This window comes from Siniperca chuatsi, linkage group LG1 (assembly GCF_020085105.1).
Source record: "Siniperca chuatsi isolate FFG_IHB_CAS linkage group LG1, ASM2008510v1, whole genome shotgun sequence".
Lineage (NCBI taxonomy): Eukaryota > Metazoa > Chordata > Actinopteri > Centrarchiformes > Sinipercidae > Siniperca > Siniperca chuatsi.
In genome coordinates this window covers 452,501-477,137 of record NC_058042.1, presented here as the reverse complement: position 1 = coordinate 477,137, position 24,637 = coordinate 452,501, and the positions used below count along the sequence as shown (strand labels likewise).

At 41.7% G+C, this 24,637-nt stretch overlaps 1 protein-coding gene and 1 long non-coding RNA gene across 5 annotated transcripts in view; one reads left to right on the top strand and one right to left on the bottom strand.

Annotated features, from left to right (window-relative positions):
• Positions 1–10,480: 10,480 nt before the first annotated feature.
• The window catches only part of LOC122876525, a 16,519-nt gene continuing 2,362 nt past the window's right edge, over positions 10,481–24,637 (bottom strand). The window contains exons 2-3 of the long non-coding RNA XR_006378082.1: positions 12,477–12,702; positions 10,481–11,415 (exon numbers count right to left, since the gene is read on the bottom strand). This is a non-coding gene — a long non-coding RNA (uncharacterized LOC122876525). The remainder of the gene's footprint in view (positions 11,416–12,476; positions 12,703–24,637) is intronic.
• Positions 13,296–21,175, top strand: LOC122876512. Of its 4 annotated transcripts, XM_044196978.1 has the most exons (4): positions 13,307–15,656; positions 19,379–20,324; positions 20,514–20,652; positions 20,899–21,175. In XM_044196978.1, the coding sequence occupies exons 2-4, from the start codon at positions 19,880–19,882 to the stop codon at positions 20,990–20,992; spliced, it is 678 nt and encodes a 225-aa protein (XP_044052913.1). In that variant the 5' UTR covers positions 13,307–15,656; positions 19,379–19,879; the 3' UTR covers positions 20,993–21,175. The 4 variants fall into 4 exon arrangements, 1 of the variants encoding a protein (XP_044052913.1); XR_006378081.1 differs by having other exon boundaries at positions 13,296–14,020; positions 14,208–15,656; positions 19,379–21,175; XR_006378080.1 differs by lacking the exon at positions 13,307–15,656 and having other exon boundaries at positions 15,666–20,324; positions 20,514–21,175.

Sequence of the window (24,637 nt, the reverse complement as noted above, 5' to 3'; positions counted from 1 at the left end):
GCAATTCCTCATTATCAGGCTGCCTGAATCAGCTGTACTGTCTGGATCTATGATTGCAAGGCACCTTCTGTTCCTGCTCGACAACTGCTACTACAATTATTATTATTAGTCTTGTTACTATCATTATCATTATTATTCCCATCATTATTATTACTATTATTGTTTTATTAATATTACCAGTACCATTACATTATTATTTTAAAATTACATGTGGAATTTGCATTGTGCTACTGTATTCTCTGTCTCTCTTTCTCCCTCTCATTTTGGTAGCCACATGCTAAGTTAATGTTAGTGGTGTTTCACTCAACAGTGAGTGGTGGAATTTGATTTTGTGAGTACATTTACTTCAATACTGTACTGAAGTACAAATCTGACATATTTTCTTTTCATGCTACTTAATGCTTAACTATAATACATCTCATATTGTACTTTTTACTGCACTACATTTGTCTGGCAGCTGAAGTTATTTTACATATCGTGATTTTACATTCATGTAGTGCTAGTACTTTCATGTAGTATGCTAGTACTCCTGTGTGCACTGACGTAACGGCGAGATACTGTAACAAAGAGTTTCCCTACGGGGATCAATAAAGTATTTCTGATTCTGATTCTGATGTACCAAACATATGATGCTCTTACAGAATATGAAGCTTTGTTATAGATTAAACTACCCAACAGTATACTAATATAATATAATAAAATATAATAATATAATAATCAGTCACAGGGGACGTATTATTTGCATTGAGTACTTTTTCCTGATTATAATTCTGTACTTTTTAAATAACATTTTCAATGCAGGACTTTTACTTGTAGTGGAGTATTTTCACAGTGTGGTATTAGTAGTTTTACTGTACTAAAGTATCTGATATCTGATCACATGTCATAACAGGTAATACACAGGTAATATCACAGGTAATTTGTTGGGATTTACAGTGGTGAAAGGGGCACCAGATTGTGCAGGTGCAATCAATTAATTATGGCTATCAGAATTATCAAACATAAGTAATAAATAATATAACTTAAATTAATACAGTCCTCAGGGGCACCACTCTTCTTAAACACTATTGGTTCCCAATAGGCCTATATGTTGGTGTTAGCATGTTAGCATCTTTCAAATTAGCAACAACATTTTTGCCTTTTTCCATTTTCACACAAATTGTGACAAAGCCCATTTTCAGACTGTCTTTCTTGGTGTCAGAGAGGGAGTTTCAGATGCTGTCGGACACTTTGAAGCAGATTGAGGCCTCCAGCGTGGACACTACAAGATGTAATTGTGTTTTTAATAAGAATTCTGAATCAGTGCATTTGTCGTGTGGCTTTTAGTGTTAGTGGTTAGAGGAAACAGGGATGATGGTCTTTAATCTGGGAATTTCTCAGGAATTTTGTATGTCAAAAAAAAGATGAAAAGATGAAAAAGATATGCAAATGTAATATTTCTTTTTGGTTTGTGGTTGTTTCTTGGAAGTTTCCCTTAACTCTCAAACATCTGTATTGGTCCCTCAGGACGGCAGGAACCACAGAGAGAAAACATTCAGTTTCATGAGGACAGCAAAAAAACAATGATTCAAGATTTCCTTTAGATTGTCCTTAAATTGTCATTCCTTCATGTTTTTGCATACATAAAAAAATTAAATGCTGTTCCCCAAAGTGCCAGTTATTAGTAAAAAACAATATCAATCATAAAAACAGTAACAATAGATACAAAATAAATAAATTAGAAAGCATGGCTAAGAAATATCAGTTAAAAAGAGCTCATCATACTGGTGTATGTAAAGTGCAATTGTGCAGTCCAGTAAGTTTACTTGTCAGGTGTCTGTAGTGCATGACAGTTCCGTTATTTGGTTTTCAGGTGACAGTGCTGTTATGGGGGTTGGAGGGCGTGTCAGTGTGTTGTGGGCATATTAGTAGGAGGAGGCACAGTCCTGTTCAGCATACTGCTGAACCTCCTCAACCTGCTGCAGCTTTTTGAACCTGCTCTGGTTGGGACGCAACCCAATCACTGAGAGTGTGGGGACAAGTAAATGCAATAGACTGGGGGCGCTGTTTCGCCCAAATTGCAAAATGCATTGCCATTTGAATAAAGAGACCAAAAACCTTCCATACACCTATTTTTATGAGACCTGAGGCTCAAGGATCGACCAGGTGTTAATTTATCCCACAGTTACTGTGCAGCCATGTGATGAATCAAGATGAATCAACTTTATAATAAAACCAGATCTGAGAGGGTTCAAACCCAGCTGGTCTTCCTCTGGTCTAACATGCAGGTGAACTGGACACTCTATAGGTGTGAATGTGTTTCAAAGATTCAAATATTGTTTTATTCATCACATGCACACTACAGGGTATCCAGTAAAATGAAAAGCGACAAGCTTTACAAGAGTGCAAAAAAGAGAAGGTATAACCAAAACCTCCCAAATCTCAACAACACAGTGTGAACCAACACGTCCAGCAAGCTGATCCAGCTTCCTCTTGGGAGGTTTCCTCCTGGTCCTTGTCACCTGTGATATCTTTAGTTTTACTTACTCTGATATTCTGTACAGTGTCTGTAGTCTTCTGTCTGTATTGATCTGTTGTGGCTGAAGGTTTGGATTCAAACACACTCTCAGCATCAACACAAAAAAGTTCAAATGCAGTTTACCACTGACAGCAGCAGTTACAAACTGTTTTTCTCCCTGAGTAACTCTGTGCTGTCAGTGTAGTGATACTGATGAATAAAGTACATTCAATAACTCTGCTGTTTTCATATTGTTTCACATAACGGCACATGCTGCTGTCAACATGTGATTTACTGTGTTGTAAGAACACCATCAAAGTCTTTTGCACAAACATGTAATACTGTGGTTTCATTGGCTAAATTAAAAATACAGTGCAAGCATAAATTGGTTTAGTAAGAAAATCACATTTAAAAATGATTAACAATCATAAGGATCATAATCCAGCAGCCACGATCAATTCCTTCCTGAATTACATCCAACAATATTGTTGAAATAAACTGGAAATATGTATTTCCATTGTTTATAATGACTAATAGATGTCAAAGTCCCAGAAGTTTCCTCTGGCTACAGGACTGAAGACCCTTAATATGATCCATCTTGTCATCGTCCCTCCATTTACATTGATAAATCCAAATTCTTTTACATTTGTTTCACAGATGTCGACGTTCAATGCAGTGAAAAGATTCCTGTTTCCTTCCACATTTTCCTTCTACTTTTTCTTTAAAGCTTAACATGACACTGCCTTCTAGTGGACATGTACATTATAACCACAATCTGTACAAGTATCAACCTGCTTTATACTGTACATGATGTAGAATACATCTTGTACGGAGCTAACCTCCACTCTGTGTGAACGTCAAGGGCGTAGGTCTGGTCTCAACATTGATAGGGACAATCTGGGACCTCCCAGATTAAGACAGAAACCTTTTTGATTGGATCCAGCACCTCCTTTGTCACTATCAAAATCTGTAAATAAATGTTGTGTCATTCTTTTATTTCCCATTGAAGTTACTCGTAAATCACTTGTTTGCCTATTTTGGATGCATTTTAAATCTGACTTTTAAAAAAGAGAGCTAGCTCCCAGTTTGGAGAAGCAGAGAGCTGTACTGGCACCGAAGCTGAGCAATGTACTGCTGTGGACAGGGTCAGCAGCAAAACGGATTTTAGCCAACGAAGGCCCACAGAAAAAATCAACATCACTTCTTTTACTGGATGACACACCCCCTAATTGGATATCAGTTATTGATCGGATGCTGCAGCTGGTTGATCTGATACATCACAACACCATACATCATCTCAGCATCAGTTTCATACTGGAGTGAAGACGGGTAACAGACTGAACTCATGTGTATCTGATTCACCATCTAGTTAGAAATCTGTGTTAATTGTAGATCTGAACAACAAAGGACCACAAGCAACTTTAATTTATTAGAAAGATCATGATCTGTTATTTCCCCCATTAATTCCCATCCATTAATTTATGGATATAATTAAAGTCAGAGAGGAGGAGAGTCTGTCTGTCAGCCAGAAACATTTCTTACATCATTGATCGTCATTTCCGTTTAGTCACATGTGAGGCTCATAATTCATGAGCGTCGGGTTTGATATGGGTTACATCATTTAAATTTCCCTTGAAACATTTAGCCTAATAAATAATTTCCAATGTTCAGAAGACACCATTATCATATTCTGGGTTATTCAATAATGAATTCACAATCAGAATATCAATAAATACAGATGCAGATAGTTTATAAATAATATAAACACATTCTGCCAGTAGAAATGATCCCTGTGCCTCTGAGCAGGACAGTATAAATACAGAATGCAGCTGTTCTTCATGTGCAGGCGTTTGTTAAACAGGTAACAGGCTACAGAGAGAAAACACTGCTGCTCTGGCAGTGATCACTGTGGGCCTTTATTAGTATCAGCACAGTGCACATGTGTGCAGAGACAAACTCCATCAAAAGTCTCTTCAGCTGTTAAAGCCGACTGACGGCTGATCCAGCTGTGAGCAGCTGCCGTTATCAGAAACGAGACGTCCTTTCCTCTGAAGCGTCACATGAAGCGACGTCTATTTCTCTAAAAACACATTTTCTCGTTTCTCATCTTAGTCCCTCCCACCGGGGATGCATGGGAGAGACGCAAGGAAAAGACACAAGTGACGGAAACGTAGAAGCAATTAAGAGACTTGGGATGCGCCCCAGGTCACGCAGTGAAGCCTGAAGCGGGTGAGTTTTGTGCATGTCGCCTGAGCTAATGCCACTGCGATTTGAAGTAGGATACCCTCAGCAACAAGGAGGAAACCGGTAAAATGTCAAAAAGACAATCAAATTTGTTGAATTTCTTCAAAGCAGTCAGTCAGTCGGACCCTAAGCCCCACAGCTAAGCAGGTGGGTGTTTGTGCTGTGAAGTGGTGAAATGAGTACAGCTAAATTAAGGGGTTCATGTGTCGGTGCGGCGCTGTCCATAGCACTGAAATGGAGAGGAGGAGATCAATAGACAGACAGACAGAACGCGCTAGTTTGGTTTCTTAGCCTGCTTGCTTTTTGTGGTTGTAAATAAAACTTTTGGCCCTGATTCCATTTTTGTGGATTTTTGATGCGCTCTGTGACTTTCTCTCTCCCTGACCCGCCGGAACAGCCGAAGCTCCATGGATTCGGCTGGGAGCAAATCAAAGACTGCTCCAGTTAATTCCACTCCATATCGTGACGATCCTTGGAACACTGTCTGTAAGGGCAAACACTGTGCGGCGGACTCCTCTCGTGGTAGTCTACCTGACGATATCCAGGTGTTCAACAGATTCAGCATTCTGGACGAGCAAGAATGTGCAGTGCGTTATATCGGGTCCTCTGCCTCCTCCTCAGTTCGGGGGTGTCAAGTTCAGTCGGATCCGCCAGTTGCATATCTGGCTCAAAGGAATTCCTTTTGTAGACAATTTTTCTGTCTTCTGGAATCGTCCCAGCGTCTTTGCTCGTGATGTGCCACATCTGAACAGGGAGGGTAAACTCCTTCTTACCTGTAATATGGAACTCATGCTGAAGTCCTTCAAATCAACAGAGAACTAACATCCTCGGAAAGTAGGAACCGACTTTAGTCTTTCTCTCATGCCTGATCAATCCACGGACTTAACTATCAGTTCCTATCACACGTCGACGGTCGTGAGTAGCACTTTCCTAAATCCCGTTGTTATTACCCATCGCAACAATAAGGAGAAATGTTCTCATATGCTCCACAAAATGAACTCTGCTGATGCGCTGCACAGGTAGCCCACAACGTCACACCAGACACATCGATTCCTGCTTGCCCCGAACCTGACCAGATAAAGTTTGCACTTTTGAATATCAGATCCCTCTCTAGTAACAGTTTTTATATTAATGATTTTATCTTTCAACATGGTTTTTTAAATTTTTAACCAAATGTTGGTTTTCCAAGTGACTCGTTTTGGAGATTTTTTAAGCTTTGAATACCTAGCTTTGGATATTAAGGCTCAGCAGTCTGTACTAACTGTGACTATCTATCGACCCCCCCCTAAGTTTTCTGATTTTATGTCGATCGTTCTTACCAGTTATGATAGGATTATTTTACTTGGTGATTTTAACTTCCATGTGAGCGACACTGCTGATTCTAAGGTTATGGAATTTTTAGATGTTCTTGTCTGTCTTGGTCTTGTGCAACATGAAAAGACCTACAACCATGAGAATACATTAAATTTGGTTATTACAAGGGGTATCGAAATAGATATCTCTGATATCACAGATGTTCCTGCTTCTGATCATGATGCATGATTTTAACAATAAATTGAGGTCTTCTTTTGACACTGTTGCTCCTCCAAGAATGAAAAAAGACAAGTAGCCCACAAATCACCTTAGAAAACTGCTATTTGTCAGCTAAAAAGACACTGTCACAGGGCCGAGAGACAGTGGAGGAAAAGTAAATTAAATGTCCACTTTGACATCTTAAAGTTTCACATGATAATGTACAATAATGCTGTCAAAAAAGAAAGACAAGCCCACTTCTCAAAGATCATTACTGATAACAAACACAACCCCAAAGTCCTCTTCTCCACAATCAACACCCTTTTGAACCCATCTCCGGCCTTCGGTTTAAATGATGAAGCCTCAGTTCTCAAATGTCAGGAATGTGCATTATTTAAGGGTTAGGGTTAGAAAATAAACTGACACCATTAGATCCAGTTTTTTAAATACGGATTCATCAACTCTTTGTGAGTCTCCATCTACTGTGACATCCTTTAGTTTGACAACACTTGAAATTTGTGTCACCATCAACAAAATGAATTCATCCACATGTGCACTAGACCCTGTTATTACCAAACTGTTTAAATCCAGCTTCCAGTGCATCTCTCATGAAAAAAGAATAATCAACACATCTCTGCAGTCCGGTACCTTCCCCTCTGCTTTTAAAACAGCTTTGGTAAAGCGTCCCTATTCTTTTTTCTTTATACATGCTCCCTCTGGGCAATGTAATTAATTACCATATTGCCAAATATCACTATAATGCTAATACACAACTATATATCTCTGTTTTGCCAGTTCTTTAAATACTCTTTTTACCTGTCTCACTGACTTTAACATCTGGATGAGTAAAATAAAAAAAAAGAAGAAATGAGCTGAAAACTGAATTTCTACTCGTTGGTCCAAAAGCAGAAAGGTAGAGAGCTGAGTCAGTGCTTGGTAGCCTGTCTAAGCAAATCAAACACATGTTACTGATCTGGGAGTGGTTTAAGACTCTGATCTAAATTTTATTAGCCATTTTAACAAGGTCACAAAACATTTTTTTTCCATCTGAGGAACAATGCCAAAATTAGACCATTTTAACCCATAAAGAAGCTGAAATGCTGATACATGCTTTGATTACTAGTCACTTATACTACTGCAACTCTCTTTTTAATGGTCTCCCTTTTTATTCAAGAGATCACATAACCCCTCTGCTCGGATCACTGCACTGGCTACCTATATCTTCCAGAATTGATTTTAAAGTCCTTTCACTTATCTACAAAGCCTTACAAACCCTCATACATCAGCAACTGCCTCTCATTTTATGTCTCCAAGAACTCTCAGATCTCCCACTGCCTTTCTTTTAAAAGTTCCTAAAGTGTTCCACAAGAAATCTGGTGAGGCTGCTTTCTGTTTTTATGGCCCTAAACTGTGGAACTCCCTCCCCCTGGCTCTCGGGACAAACTCTACCTACTACCCTTGGTATTTTTAAAAATATATTAAAGACCTATCTTTTAAATTTGGCTTTTAACTTTGCTGGTATCATTGTTAATATTTTATTGTATTGTGACCAAACTATTTTGTTTGTTTTTCTCTTATTGATATTATTGCAATTTGTTTTCTTGTTATTGTTTATTTTCATCTGATTTTGTTTTGTGAAGCACTTTGGGCTGCATCTTTGCATGAAAGGTTCTATACAAATAAAGTTATTATTATTAATATTATTGTGATGCACCTGGACACATCATCAGTGATGTTACCTGAGGTCATCATTTCTAGGAACTTAAGTTGCTTCGACCTTCAGTTCCCAGTCTTGTGCCACTGCGAGCAGGCCAGTAGAGGTGGTCCTGGCAGCTGGTGTTGGCTTCTCCCCAGCCCTGACGAAAGCGGTGGTCTTCTTTGCTGGGCGAAGACCCTTGCAGTGGCTGATCCCATTGGACAAAGTCCTGAAGGCCATAGCGGACACCATCACTATGGTCTTCAGGACTTTGTCATGGCGCCAACGGTAACGCTCCTCACCCAGGGCTTTCGAACAGCAGCTGAGTATCTGAGCCTGGTAAGCTGGTGACTCCACTTTCCCCCAGCAGAACAAGTTGGATGGGCTTGGTAGAACATTGTAGACAGCCTGGATTAAGAATCTGAGTCGATGGGGCTCATATATATATATATATATATATATATACATATATATACATATATTATAAAAGTTTCTCCTTCAGTTCATTAAATCCCTGAAGACATCTGAAGGCAGCAGGATGTTGATAAATCTGCAGCCTCTGATTGGAGAAGTGCAGTGACATCACAAACAGAATGCTACAGAAAAACCAAACGCACCTCTACACCCATCACGCTGGTCACTTATAACTCGATATTTGTGAAAGACTTCAGATTCCTGAGGCTCATTAATCCTCTTTGTCACTGCTTCCAACTTTCTTTCAGCAAGTGATGTTTCATGTTTTCTATATCTTATTCTTGAACTGCATTACAGTGGAAGCACTGTATCACATCAGTTACGATATGATGTTAACAGAGTGAGACGAAGATGTGATCATATAAACTGTTTCAGATAACTAAAATTGTGTTGATTTGTGGTTCTGTGTTCTCGTCGTGTCGCTCTGCAACATCCAGACAACAACATGAGTTCCTGAAGAAACTGATTCTTCATTTGTTGAGCTGTTGTCATCATATTCCTTTTGATTGGCTGAGAGTATATTTATTAATCACCTCACCCTCTGATCTATATTCACCTTCACTCAGCTCTTTAACACTTTGTGCTGCTGAACAAACAATCAACCAGGTCCTGCTGCTTTGTGATCGTGTGTTTAAAATTGGTCCTAAAATGGAGAATCGAAGCACATTTAAAGAATGTTTTTTAATTTTTCATCTTTTTCCATCAGACGAGAGAACACATTGTCATGTTGACTTCAGAGGGTTAAGTCTGTACTGAGCGTGCTGCCGCGGGGGAGCGTGGTTTACCAGCAGAGGAGGAGAAGATGCAGTCATGTTTGTGTGGACGGAGGAACACACTGTGACGCCCCTTCAGAGTTTTGGGAAAGCCAAGCCCACTCGCCCCCCCCCCAAGCGTCCCCATTGTTACAGCGTTGGTTATCACACAGCAGGAGAGTGGGACTGTCTGAGTCCATCAGGGAGGAAACAGAGAGCAGCAGGAAGCAGCCGGAGAACCTCCACATCGCTCCATCATTGTTATTTCACATGTGATCTTCTGCTCTGTTTGTTCCCTCTTTCTCTTCCACATATTTGTCCTGTCCCATTGTGTGATTACAGTAAATTTGCCCCCTCAGAAGAACATGTACTGAATGGGATCACCAGGAGCACTAAGCACTGAGAGGCATTCTTGTTTCAACTTCAAAGGTTACGCGGAGGAAAATATGTATTTTAACAAATGAGGTCAGACAGACGGCTAACGCTACTTAAAATCAGATTTAGTTTTATTGATAATGTTGTGTTTCCATCTTTACTAAAGATGGCACTAACCTTTATGTCTGAGTAGTGTCTCTAGGTCTTCCTCTAAGGCTGCATACCTCCACCAATCATAAGGTTAACCCTTTCTCACTCCCAAAGCGTCAAATACGGCACCTTGGACAGTGGCCGTACGCTTCAAACTATGACGCTGTACCCCTCTAGTGCCATTTCTGGAGGTGCCCGTCTAGCGTGATGATTTGATGTGCTGTCGTAGTCAGGTGATGTAGAATAAAGAGCGAGAAAAGTCTGCAAAGGGAGAAGGTCAGGGTGGTTGGATAGGTCAAACATAGGACTTTCACCCAGGACACTGCTATTTGTTTCCCGTGTGAAACCAATAGTGACTTCTTTTTAAGTTACGTAACTTATGTAACTAATGTACTTGTTTTAACCCAATCCTTGTAACTTTGACTTTTTATCAAAGAACCAGATATTTTCTAACACAGTTGTTCATCTTTTGTTCTGAGGATTCAACGGGAGAGTTTCATGTTGATCCAACAGAAGATTCTTAATTTCAATGAGAAAACATCCTCCTGCTGAAATCTGTATGTGTGTGGGCAGCAGATGAATTGCTGGGAGAAAACAATCTTTTTTCACTGGAAACTCTCTCTGGGAGTGTAATCAGTGCGCGATCAGGAGTTCTTATAAACTGAAGTTATTCATGGTGCAAATGCTGCAATAATGAAATGATGCTTACAATGTAAATAACCAAATGTAATGAATCACTAAAGACCCAAAGAATACACACAGTGAGTATCAGAAGTTGGACTTTATTTATCACCTAATTTCTCCATCTCTCAAGAAAAGGCTTCCCCATAAAACACAGGTAAGCCCAAAATGAGTACAGAGACATATGCATGTACAAATACAAGACAATTTAATTTATTTTCTTTAATATTATTCAATCTTTGAAAATACAAATGTCATAGCCACATTCCACAACATAGAAATCATCTCTAAAATGAGAGGCTGCAGCTCAATGCACACCACACACTGCAAACATGCAAAAGGAAAAAAAAACCCAATTACAAATCACTAGTGGAGCAAATGCAAGAGAGTTATACAGAAAATAAACACACTTGCGGTGTGATATGCCCCGTGCTAATGCCACTACAACCACTCCTTACAGTATTACGATGATAGCTGGCCTACCCACAATGTTACAATAGCAATTACACCAACAATTTTCAACTCTAGAGCCTAAAATGCGCACCAACAATCCTAAATTAATAAACATATTAATCTGAGTGGAGCAGAGCAACTAGTTTAGCATGAGCCGTTCCAATAAACAAACAAACAAGTATCCTAAGCAGAACAGCTAATTCAAGCAGCCATAGCCAATGAAAGCAATCAGCAAATAAACAATGAAAAGCAAACAGAAATCAAATAAATAGGCAAAACAAAAGAAATGCAATGCAATCAAAGGCTAAAGACAGAGGCAAGTCAGCAGGGGCAACAAGAATAACTCATAACATTAATAACCGGTCTGTTGATAAATTAAAGAGGTTCCTCGGCTGTCCATAACCTCCCACAACCAGTGCAGTAGCATCTCTGTACCTCCGAGCCTGATACCTCTGCATGTATACGTGTGTGTCCACAGGGGGTGTTTTTGGACACGAGGGGTCGCGCTGCTTCCCAGCATTGGACGCTTGATAGGACTGCCACTAGATGTCACGATAGATGACTGACACTCCTCTCCTTCCCTGGAACACAACAGGAAACACTTCCTGTCTGCACCTGATTGGACAAACGCTTTCACTTGTGGCCTGTTTCAAACCGGACAAACATGGCGGCTTGTTTGCAAACTTTCTCTTATATTACGAAAATGTGTTTTTGTAAACAGTTTAGGCAAGAAATAAGCCATGCAGCTGAATCTGTCTCAGTTTAGATCGACAATGGGTAGTTTAAAAGTTTTTCGGGAGTTTTCCAGAGGTGGTGAGTTGCGATGGACGCCACTGATTTGCATAAAGTAGCCTAGGCCTCAACTTTATGCAAATGAGCAGCGCCCAACGTGATGCCCCATAGCTGGTCTGGAATACAATTAAAACTCAGTGACCTGAAATAAACAAAGCAACAGTGCACGCCACATACCTGGAGCTGGAAACAGAATAGGAAGCTCACGCAGCAGCGGAAGAGGAAGAGTGAAGCTGTTGCATGGTGTTTCTCCTCTGCAGAAATCAGCATCATTGGTTGAACCACACACATGAAGTGCTAAGGGGCGTATACTTTTAACCAACTGGTTAGATGTATCCACCTTCATCCAGCTGTTTAACACTTTGTGCTGCAGCACATAGTGACCTAGTCAAAGTCCTGACTTGAATCCTATTGAGATGCTGTGGCATGACCTTAAAAAGGCAGTTCATGCTCGAAAACCCTCCAATGTGGCTGAATTACAACAATTCTGCAAAGATGAGTGGGCCAAAACTCCTCCACAGCGCTGTAAAAGACTCATTGCAAGTTATCGCAAACGCTTGATTGCAGTTGTTGCTGCTAAGGGTGGAGCAACCAGTTATTAGGTTTAGGGGGCAATCACTTTTTCACACAGGGCCATGTAGGTTTGGATTTAGTTTTCCCTTAATAATAACAACCTTCATTTAAAAACTGCATTTTGTGTTTACTTGTTATCTTTGACTTAGATTTAAATTTGTTTGATGATCTGAAACATTTAAGTGTGACAAACATGCAAAAAAAAAAAAAAAAAAGAAATCAGGAAGGGGGCAAACACTTTTGCACACCACTGTATATGACCCTGTATCCATAATACCTCTAATAATGTTCTGATAATGCCTGCATGTCTCCATCGCAGGTGTCAGAGGTGGTTAATGTTCCCGTCCAGCTCCATAAAGACTCCAGATTGTGCTGCTGAGGGTGGAGCGACTCCAGGTGCAGTGAAGCATCAGTATCATCTGACCAGCAGCAGGTCCAGGATCAGTCCTTCAGGATAAACCAGAGTTTATCAGACCAGAGTTTGTGTTGGATGGAGCTCCATCCTGAGGAAAAAGTGAGATCTGTGACATTATGTGACATAAGTAACGTTAAACACGTGATTAACGTTGTGAAACGGTCGCAGTTTGGTTAGGTTTAGGCAAAAAAAACACTTGGTTAGGCGTTGGAAAAGATCATGGTTTGGGTTAAAATAAGTACATTATGTAAGTCACGTAGCTAACACAAGTTAAGTTACATAAGTCACATACGTAACGTTATGTAACTTTGAATTTTGGTTTCACACGGGACACCAACCTCGCTCTCCTGGGTGAAAGTCCTGTCTTTGTTTGTGCCGTCTATCCACCCCACCGCCTCCATAAGCGAACTTTGTAGCTCTTTATACTACGACACCTGACTTCCTCCTTTGCTCCCATCATAATTACCACGACCACTAGAGGTCGCATCTTACAACAAACATGGTCGTAATACGTAACACGTCATAATAAGCTGCTTGCACAGACGACCTATATGGACGTTTTTCTGGTGAGGACAGTCCACCACAGTACACCACCATGCTATTTATTTGTTACTTGTCTTATTGTTGGTGTATGTTTGTAGTCTCAACTATATCATATACTATATAACTAAAATTCCACAAGTTGTGCATATGTTAAAATCAGGTATTATCAGATAATATCTCAATAACCAGCAGAGATAAACAGGTGGTGTTTGGCATCGTGGTAATCCCCTGGGCATCACAACTCCAGATCTTTATTCATGGTAGTTATTTAGTAACAAGGTACTGTTTGTCTTGTCTTTGAATTGTCTTGAAAGTAAGTAAGAAAAGATCATTTGGCCTCTGACCTCTACTGGACAGCATCCCACGTGGGGTTGAACATTGACACTGGCCCGAGGGGTCAGCACATCCACTGACTGGTCAGATGCTTCTCTGCACTTCCTCACCAAACCTCTCTATAAAAGACCTTCAGTGGAATGCTACGGTGGATTTTCTTTGTTACCGCTGCAAGGTGCCCCATTTCGTCTCTGCATTGCCAAACCAACTTCGATCTTCAACTAATCTTCACCCATGCGGCTGCAACACCGTCCTCTCCTGACATCACCAAGGCCTGACTGAGGTGTGTTTTAATAATCACATCAGCAGCTGGTCCAGTCCTGCTTTTATCATCTAAAAAATATCTAAAACCAGGAAAAGAGAACAGATGACTCCACTTTCAGCATCACTACACTGGCTACTGTCTGTTTTGATGTGTTTGTGCTGCTGTGGAGTGTTTCCAGGTGAAGTCAGCAGATGTTTGGCTCCAGCTGTGACCTACACAGGATGAAACCAAATACGACGCTGAGCAGCAGCAACAGGAGAAGAAGGTCAGTGGGCTGAATGGTAGAGAGCTCAGTGTGTGTTGAGTCACAGAGGAGCAGCAGAGCTCTGTTCATCTAAACTAACTGCTGTTTCACTGATGGAAAAACACTTTGTCACAGTGTTTCCTGGAAACAGCAGAGGTTCTGTTTCTGAGTATCTGAAGGCTGTTTTTTGTTCTTTTTTATGACTTAGAGCTTCGTCCTATAAAAACACGACTCAGCACAAAGAGACGCAGCTCTCCAAGAACAAGTCAACATCACAGGATCCAAAAGCTTCACAGCAGACTGATGTGTGTGAAGGTTACAAACACTCAGACACCCTGCTGTTACTGTGTGGAGGATTACCCATGATGCCGAGTGTTCACTGGGCTGCTCAGAGCTTAAACTGGAATAAAAAAGGTGTCTCTCAGTTTATGAAGCAGATTCAAAAAGCAATGCAAACGTTTTTGCTAATGTTGAAACAACTCACATAGATGCATCTTCAAATCAATTCATGCCACCGCAGGCAAACTTGAATCTAATCGCTTCTTTCCATTGACTTTGAATGAAATTGTGCCTCTAAACTTTTGAGTTCAGAGAGCAGTCTGTTTACGCACACTGTTATTAGCTACTGTAGCTACTGTTTGGGGCGAATAAACACAAATTCAAATTCACGCAAATGACATCAAATTCTCTTTGCTGCCTGTCCGAGAAAGACAGACAGAGAGAGAGAGACAGACAGACAGAGAGAGAGAGAGACAGAGAGACAGAGACAGACAGACAGAGAGACAGAGACAGACAGAGAGACAGACAGAGAGACATTGGCGGTGAAACGTCAACACAGTTGAACAGTTGTTGAATGCTCCGCTGGATAAACTGATAAACACATCAGCTGGAGAATCATGATGCTCTCTGTCAGGGTGGACGCCTTCACTGAAACTCTGTTTGTTTGTTTCACAGCACCAGCAGGAGGACAGGAGGACATTGTTAGAATAAAATGTATATTAAGTTATCCCATTTATGTTCTTAGTGGCCTTTTCCTTCCACAGCAATGCAGTGTGTGTTATTAAACTTGTGTCTGTGAGAATTACAGGAATGGCACCCTGCTATCTCATGACTGGCAGGGCAGGCTGACACCGAACCAAGATAGTCTCACGGTTGCTCCCAAGGCCGCTCTCACGAGATAGAGCAGTCTCAACATACCTTGTTTTTTATTAAGCATTATACACCTCCCCCACCCCTTAGAGAACTATGTAACAGGGAATCTCCTAAACTGAATAAAAGAGAGGAGGCTGCATAGATGCACTTCAGAGTGAGTAGGAGATGTAACTGAATGCATCTATGCTTACTCTCCTCGCGAGTAAAAACTTAAGTTAATGCCTTTGTCTTTCTTTCCTTGTATATGATTTAAATGTTCTAGGTGTCTTGAACCTGACATTAACTTGGTCCTTCGAGCCGGATTCCAACACATCCAGAGTTTCCAGTGGACGCGGAGGATTCCAGGAAAGTCTGTGGCCACAGCGGGCCCCTAGGTGGGCTCACAGGATCCCTTTGAGGGGAACTGGGGTTCTTCCTTGTCGGCTGGAAACTGAGGATTCACGGAATCTGGAGGAGTTAGACGAAAGGCTGAGGACGGCGGAGTCCTGTCGCTGACTTAAATTCCGTGAGTAGGTTTTAAGTTAAAAAACCTGTGTGACTGCGGCTCTTTAGCGCATCAAAAGAAAAAGCCGTGAGGATTCTAGACCCTATCAGGCAAGAGAAGAATTCGAGTGGGACGGTGGAATCCCCTTTTAGTGAGACTAAAAGTTAAAACTCCATGGTAAATTAGTAGGCCTCGAAAGTGTGCGAAAAAGACGTCTGTAAATAAACAAATAAAAGTGTGAATGATTGTGTGAGTGAACGAGAAACAGAAATACCTTTTGGTATTTTTCTCTCATACCAAACCAGTAGGAAACAAAGCAATAAACCTCCCAGGAAGCAAAGGCAAGAATTCTCCACTCGAAAGAGTTGAAGTGAGAATTACCAGGAAAGGTATTTTAATTATTGCCCCACTGATAACATCCCAACGTTTAGAACACCCTAGGTGATAACCCAGCGTTGGACCAAAATACATAAAAAACAGCTCCAGTATGGGCAAGAGTCAAAGTAAGCCCAAAACTAGGGAGGATTTACAGTGTAAAGATTGGAAGTATATAGAAAAACAGGATCCTGATAAAATAAAATATTTGGATAAATGGGTAAAAGATTACGGGTTTAATGGTAAACTAAACATCAAAACAATTAATCTACTACAGGAAACAATACTAAAAAACACCAACAAAGATCCTAAAAAGATGAAAAAGGCAGGTTATGAGGAAACCAAATATTGGATGAAAGTAGCTGAAAAACGTGAAGCTGGAGAAAAAGACAGAAAAAAGAGGGAAAAAATAGGAGAAGTAGATGAGAAAACTGAAAAAAACAAGTAATGTTTCACAGACAGGAGGATGATGAGACAGGGCCGGTAGGAAGAAGGGCAGAACGGAGAAATGAGGAAGGTGCCTCAGGGGGACCTCCTCCTACAGCTCCACTATACCCTGATATTCCCCAAGAGGACCCCCCTGAGTATGATACCACGCCTCCCAGAGCACTAGGATCAACCCGAGGTACTGCAGGCCTCGGATGGTCTAAGAAATTGGGAGGACTTTTTTCCCCAACTAGTCCTCAAGCTATAAATATGAAAGTAGTAGATGAGTATCCTATGATACAAGTGGCTAATCCAAACACGAATGAAGGCCAACCACCAACAATCCTTGTTTATAGAACTTGGAACATGAATGATGTTAAAAAAGCCTTAGAGGGCATAACTCCACACAAAGAAGATGTCACTCAATTTGTAATTGACATGGAAAATGTGCGAAAATCCTATCATCTAAATGGACAAGAAGTCCAACAAATCTGGATGTGTGCTCTGGGACCAGATTGGCATAACGTTGGAGGAGATTGTGCTCTGAACACAGCAGGTGATGGTCCCCTTCCATGGGACAGCCAACAAATGGCAGTAGGAGTAAACGGTCTGGCAACCAGAGCCACAGCCAGGTTTAGACAAAAAGCAAATTACACTGAAATAGGCAGAGCAAGACAAAAAGACGATGAAACTTTTGATGACTATAGACACCGCATGACTACAGTGTTTAAAATCCATTCGGGACTGACTCACGACAATAATGACCAAGGAGCTTACAGACAACAGTTGAAAAATGCTTTACATGCAGGCTCAAAAGACGCAGTCAGAAGCTGGGTGCAGAAGCACTACATTGGACTGTCTACTGATACCCTTGATGAGTACATTAATCATGCTTTGCACGCAGAAAAAGTTGCTAAAGAAAAAAAGAAAAAGACAGTAGGAACGTTTTTTGGTGAGGTAGAGACTGAGGAAGTGTTTTACCATGACCAGAATAGAGAGAGGGGAAGAAGCAATAGAGGGCGTAGATTTCATAGAAAAGGACAGAGAGGAGGCAGAGGCAGAGGAGGTTTTGGACAGAGAAACAGGCAGAGAAACAGACAGAGAGAAACAGGATGTTGGAACTGTGGGAAAGATGGACACTTCGCTGTAGATTGTCAAGAGACTAAACAGAAAAGCTTATGAGCTTCACACTGTGACAGTTAATAGTTGAACGTTTGGATGGTGTTATTATTGAAAGAAGTGTTTTTCTTTAGAAAGTAGCATGTTGTGGAGGGTTCAAAGTGTTAAGAATGAGAGATTTAGGATTAAGTTTTAATGGGGGAACGTATTCATGAAAGTGATGAAGAAAGCATATGTTGACTAACGTCTGAGTGTTTATGGTAAACTAGAGATATCCAAAGTAATATTCTGTAGCTCTGTAGTCGCCTCAAGAAAACTGTGAACAGGTGCACACATTGAAAATACAGAATGACTTATTATTCACCTGCATAGGTCTGAATGTGTTTTAAACTGAGAGTATTGATTCATCTAGATTTAAATCTTTGAGTAACTGGTGGCTGTTGTTGTGGCCAGTATTAATGTTCCATTAATAAGTGATACAGTGAAAAATATTATAAAACAAATAATATTGTGCATTAATGAAAAGTGACCAAAGATAAGGTATTAAAAGCAGAACAATTACCCTCACACTACTCTGCCCAAGCTGCAGAACTAGTGGCATTAACAGAGGCATGTAAATTTATGAAGAATAAAGATGTTACTATCTATACAGATAGTAAGTATGCCTTTGCTACAGTTCATACTTTTGCACAGTATTGGCAAAATAGAGGAATGATCACATCTACAGGGAAACCAGTAACACATGCAGACCTCTTATCTAACTTACTCAAGGCAGTAGTGTTACCTAAACACCTCGCAGTTTGTAAATGTGCAGCTCATACCTCAGGGACAGATCAAGTATCACTAGGGAATGCATTTGCAGACAAAACAGCTAAACAAGCAGCCGAGGGACAGATAAAAGTGCTTATGCTGACCTCGGACACTGATATGACTGATACAACACTCCAAGACATGCAACAACAAGCACCACAAAAAGAAAAAGACTTGTGGGCAAAGCACGGAGCAGAACTACAGAATGACATCTATGTATGACTAAAAAAAAAAACAATCCTTCCACACAATCTATATAAATGGGCTGCAATATTGAGCCATGGTGTTACACATGTCTCAACAGGAGGGATGGTATGGATTTAACACTTATTCAAAAAAATTTTGTAGAGCATGCTTTACCTGTGCTAAGCACAATCCTCAGGGAAACTTAAGACCTAGGAGAGGGCGTTTCCCTTCACCACAGTATCCGTTTCAAGCAATACATATGGATTTTATAGAGTTAAATCAGAGTGAAGGAAAAAAGTATTGTCTGGTCATAATAGATGCCTTCTCTAAATGGGTAGAGCTGTTTCCAACCAAACACCCAGACGCATTAACAGTGGCAAAAGCGTTATGTAAAGACATAATACCCCGTTATGGCATTCCGGAAAAAACTTTATAGCGATAATGGAGCACATTTTGTAAACCAATTGATAAAAAAGATAGGAATAATGTTTCATATCGATTTAAAAAATCACTGCGCATATCATCCTCAAAGTGCAGGATTAGTGGAACGCATGAATGGCACTATAAAAAACCGGTTAAAGAAATGTATTGAAGAAACAAGGAGACCTTGGACTCAGTGCATAGATTTAGTGAAAATGTACATCAATATTACAGCAACTTCAGGTTTAACTCCATATGAAATGTTGTTTGGTAGACCATACAGGCTGCCACAGTTTAAAAATTAATGGGAGCTGAGTGGAGAAACCAACCTAGCAGACTATATGAGAAAAATGTTAGAAAAACAAAAAGGAAAACAAGCTGATGAAAATCCTTCTGTTTCTCAACAGGAGATCCAGTTAGTGGGACCAGGCGATTGGGTGCTGATACGAAGCATTAAGAGAAAACATTGGCACTCTCCCAAGTGGGAAGGGCCTTATCAGGTATTGTTGAACACTCCCACAGCCATTAAAAATAGCTGAAAGATCCACGTGGGTACATCTTACTCATTGCAAAAAGGTCATCTCCGACAGTTCCGCAGAGAAAAGTGACTCACAGTCTGATAATAGGGTGGACTCAGGTGTGTAGAACCTGAGTAGACTCGAAAGTCAGTGAAGTATTTCCAAGACACCAGACTCATTAAAGGACACTCTCGGGGAAGATGGCGACTAGATGGATAAGCGATGCCATTAGGTGCTGGGGAGTGACAATCATATTCATATTAATTTTTTATTTACCTGGTACTTATGGGAAGCTCCTGGGACTTCCCTAAATAGCACTCATGTTCCGCCCACTTCATCCCAAGGTGTCACCCAACCACATGCTAGAGTAAAACGTAGAGTACCACACAAATGACCAGTACAATGCCCAGCGAGTGGAGGCAGAAACGCTCCTCATCCTGGCGCACCGATATCGACCCTACATATATAGATGCTATAGGAGTTCCTCGCGGCGTACCAGACGAGTACAAGATAGCAGATCAGGTGGCTGCAGGGTTTGAGTCCCTGTTCTGTTGGTGGTGCACGATTAACAAAAATGTAGACCGAATCAATTACATCCATTACAACGTACAGAAATTGGGCAATTGGACACAGAGTGGGTTTGAGGCTGTTCATGGACAGCTTTCCTCCACATCACTGATGGCATTCCAGAACCGCATAGCTCTTGACATGTTGCTTGCAGAGAAAGGAGGGGTGTGTGCTATGTTTAGAGAGCAATGTTGCACCTTCATTCCTAACAACACTGCAGCAGATGGCAGTCTCACCAAAGCCATAGACGGGTTGAAAACTCTAAATGGTAAGATGAAAGATCACTCTGATGTAGACACCACTATGTGGGACTCTTGGTTGAATGCTTTTGGGAAATACCGAACCCTGGTGTCATCAATTCTAATATCTCTAGCAGTTTTTGCTGCAATATTGACCTTATGTGGATGTTGTTGTATTCCGTGTCTGCGTTCTTTGTCTACTCGTCTCATCATCACAGCAATCTCACCCATGGAGGACCGCTTTACCCAGATGTATCCGCTCCTGCAACAAAACCGAGATAACGATGACAACACAGATGAAGAATCAGACCATTGGCCTGATTTGTTCCCTGATCCAGGTGACTATGAGTCACCCCCGTAAGTAAACACAACGTGCACCCTGAGTGTAAACATTTTGACAGACTCATAAAAATGATCTTGCAGTCGAAAATCTAGCGAAGAGACTGATTGAGTGATATGAGAATTTGAGCACAAAATGTGATAAACAGGAGGGAAATGTTAGAATAAAATGTATATAAGTTATCCCATTTATGTTCTTAGTGGCCTTTTCCTTCCACAGCAATGCAGTGTGTGTTATTAAACTTGTGTCTGTGAGAATTACAGGAATGGCACCCTGCTATCTCATGACTGGCAGGGCAGGCTGACACCGAACCAAGATAGTCTCACGGTTGCTCCCAAGGCCGCTCTCACGAGATAGAGCAGTCTCAACATACCTTGTTTTTTATTAAGCATTATACACCTCCCCCACCCCTTAGAGAACTATGTAACAGGGAATCTCCTAAACTGAATAAAAGAGAGGAGGCTGCATAGATGCACTTCAGAGTGAGTAGGAGATGTAACTGAATGCATCTATGCTTACTCTCCTCGCGAGTAAAAACTTAAGTTAATGCCTTTGTCTTTCTTTCCTTGTATATGATTTAAATGTTCTAGGTGTCTTGAACCTGACAGACATTTCCTCTCAGTGTTTGTGGGCCGGAGGTTGAGTCCAGGACAGGTTGACCCGCTGGACAGAACCTGATCCGTCCTGTCTGCCAGGACTGCAGCACACTGTTTCGTGGCTGCTTTGTTTCCACTAATGAAGGCTTTTTAATGAGGACACTTGGGTTTGTGACGAGGGTCACTCACAGGCTGACAGAATGGACACAACCTGGGTCACAGAGTCCTGCAGGAGGACAGCAGGTCCTGGATCAGTGATGTCGTCAGGTAGAAGCAGACAGGTGGATGAATAAATCTGAGGGGTCATAAAGGTTTCTGCTGCCCAAAATTAGGTTTTTACGGAAAGTCTGAAAAGCTTTTTTGTTGTTGTGTGAAACGCGTTGTGAGTGGATCTCATTCTTCTTCTGCTTTTACTGAAATAAACATTCTGCACATATTTTGATCCTAATGAATCTGAATCTGGTCACATGATCAGAATCAGAATCAGAAATACTTTATTGATCCCGAAGGGAAACTCTTTGTTACAGCAGCTCGTCTTTACGTCAGTGCACACAGGAGGAAGTACTAGCAAAAAATATAATACACTATAAAACAGGTCAGAAAATAAATGAAGTACCAGGTGGGTATACGTATAAAATAAAATAAGAGATAAAATAAGAGTGAAGTACCAAGTGGGTTTACCGGTTGATGATGATAATACAGTATAATAATACAATGTAATAATATAAGTAATAAGTAGTGGTGCATGTACTGTCGAGTTAAGTGTAGTTTATTGAGATTATTAAGATATTGCACAGCAGTAATGGAGGTAAATAATATCAATAAATAGGAAAAACTAACATAGGAAAACTAAATATTGCACAGCAGTATTACATGGATATTTCACAATTATCTCAAGTATTGCAGAGATGTTAATGATCAATGTCCAGTTTAGTGACTTCGGGTCATACAGACTGACACTTAGAGGGAGGAGTTAAAGAGTCTGATGGCCACAGGCAGGAATGACTTCCTGTGGCGCTCTGTGGTGCATTGTGGGGGATGAGTCTTCCGCTGAAGGTGCTCCTTTGTTTGACCAGCACGTCATGGAGCGGGTGGGAGACGCTGTCCAAGATGGCGTGTAGTTTACCCAGCATCCTCCTCTCTGACACCACCGCCAGAGAGTCCAGCTCCACCCCCACAATGTCACCGGCCTTACGGATCAGTTTGTTGAGTCTGTTGGCGTCCACTACCCTCAGCCTGCTGCCCCAGCATGCAACAGCATACAGGATAGCACTGGCCACCACAGACTCATAAAACATCCTCAGCATTGTCTGGCAGATGTTGAAGGACCTCAGCCTCCTTAGGAAATCGGCCCTTCCTGTAAACAGCTTGAGTGTTCATGGCCCAGTCCACTTTATTGTCCATGTGTACTCCCAGGTACTTGTAATCCTCCACAATGTCCAAAATGACCCCCTGGATGGAAACCGGGGTCACTGGTGCCTTGGCCCTCCTCCAGCACTAGTCTCTCCAGGGTCTTCATTATGTGGGAGGTCAGTGCCACCGGTCTGTAGTCCTTGGAGCCACTGGGACGTGGCGTCTTCGGCACAGGAACGAGGCAGGATGTCTTCCACAGAACAGGGACCCTTTGAAGACTCAGGTTGAAGACATGTTGAAGGACTCCACATAGCTTGGGGGCAAAGGCTTTTAGCACCCCGGGGCTAACGCCATCGGGGCCTGCAGCCTTGTTTGAGTGGAGTTTCATCAGCTGTCCTCTCACCTGGTCAGCAGTCAGGCACACAGCAGAGGTTACAGGTGGGGGAGGGGGGGAGTCATTAGTCTGAAGAGGACCGTTAGCCTGATGGGGAGGGGGGAGCAGAGTACTCAGAGGAGTCTGAGGGCAGACAGCAGCTGAGTTAGAGGGGGGGTGAGCAGGAGCCGGTGTGTCGAATATGTTAAAGAACAGATTAAGTTCGTTGGCCCTGTCCAAGCTGCCTTCAACTCCTCTGCTGCCAGTCGGTCTGAAGCCAGTGATGGTCTTCATGCCGCTCCAGACCTCTCATGTTGTTCTGCTGGAGTTTCCACTCCAGCTTCCTCCTGTACTTCTCCTTGGCCTCCCTGATCTTCACCTTCAGGTCGGCCTGGATTGCCCTCACCTCCTCCCTATTACCATCAGTAAAGGCCCTCCTCTTGGCATTCAGGATGTCTTTGATGTCCTTTGTTACCCACGGTTTGTTATTTGGATAACAAAAGAGCTGTATGCATCCTTAACGTTAGCATACAGCAGGTCCAGTGTCCTCTCCTCTCTAGTAGGACAACTCACATACTGGGTGAAATTAGTCAGTGTTGTTGAAACACTGACATGGTTGAAGTCACCCGAGATTAAAATGAGTGCACTCGGGTGTTGAGTCTGGAGATGTGCTATGGTGGTGTGAATGGCGCTGCACGCCGATGCCGGGTTAGCAGAGGGGGGGATGTAAACAGCCACAACAATGGCATGTGAGAGTTCACGTGGCAGATAATATGGCTGGAGTCCCACAGCTAACAGTTCAATGTCCGGGCTACAGATACTCTGATTGATAGTAACGTGACCAGGGTTACACCATCTGTTGTTAACCAGAACAGCAAGCCCACCGCCTTTCCGCTTACCGCTCCCGGTACGATCCCTGTTGGCCCGAACAGTCTGAAAGCCGTCGATGGAAACGTTATGGTCCGGGATATCCTGGTGTAGCCATGTCTCTGAGAAGCACATCTAACTACACTCACGGAACTCTGTCTGACTCCGGGCTAACGCCGTTAGCTCGTCCATTTTATTCGCCAGTGATCTCACGTTGCCCATGACGACAGAAGGCAGACACAGCTTAAATCTCTTGTTCTTAAGTCTCTTTTGTCTGCACCCCTCTCTCTTCCCTCGCCGCTTCGTTCCACCTCTGCATCCTCGGTGTGTCCTCCTCCAGATCTCCGTGGGGACATCGGTTGTCCTGGGCGCCATGCTGCTCGGCTTCAGCGCGATCAGCTGTTCCCTGGTGTAAACAATGCGGCCAAACAGCTGATCTGCAGCGTTGCCCCGACCGAGTAGCAGAAGAAGAAGTTCCACGGCGTTCCTCATTCAGTCAAAATATCATCAATATCAAAATAATCAAATAAAATAGAATAATAAAAAATAATAATTATATCATGAAAGTAAAATCTCACCACCTGGAGGCATCTCATGGTTTTTAATGTCAGCTGATTTTATTATTTACAATATACGAGGTTTTCTCCTGCCGGACGAACTGAACTCTGATTTTGACACTTTATTACTTTAAAGTATATTTCTATAAACGTATATTTATACACTTGAACTTCTTTACTTTGACCGAAGCCGGAGTTCGGATGCAGACTTTGCTCTGGATGACAGATGGTTTGTTTCCACTGTGATTCTGTTGAA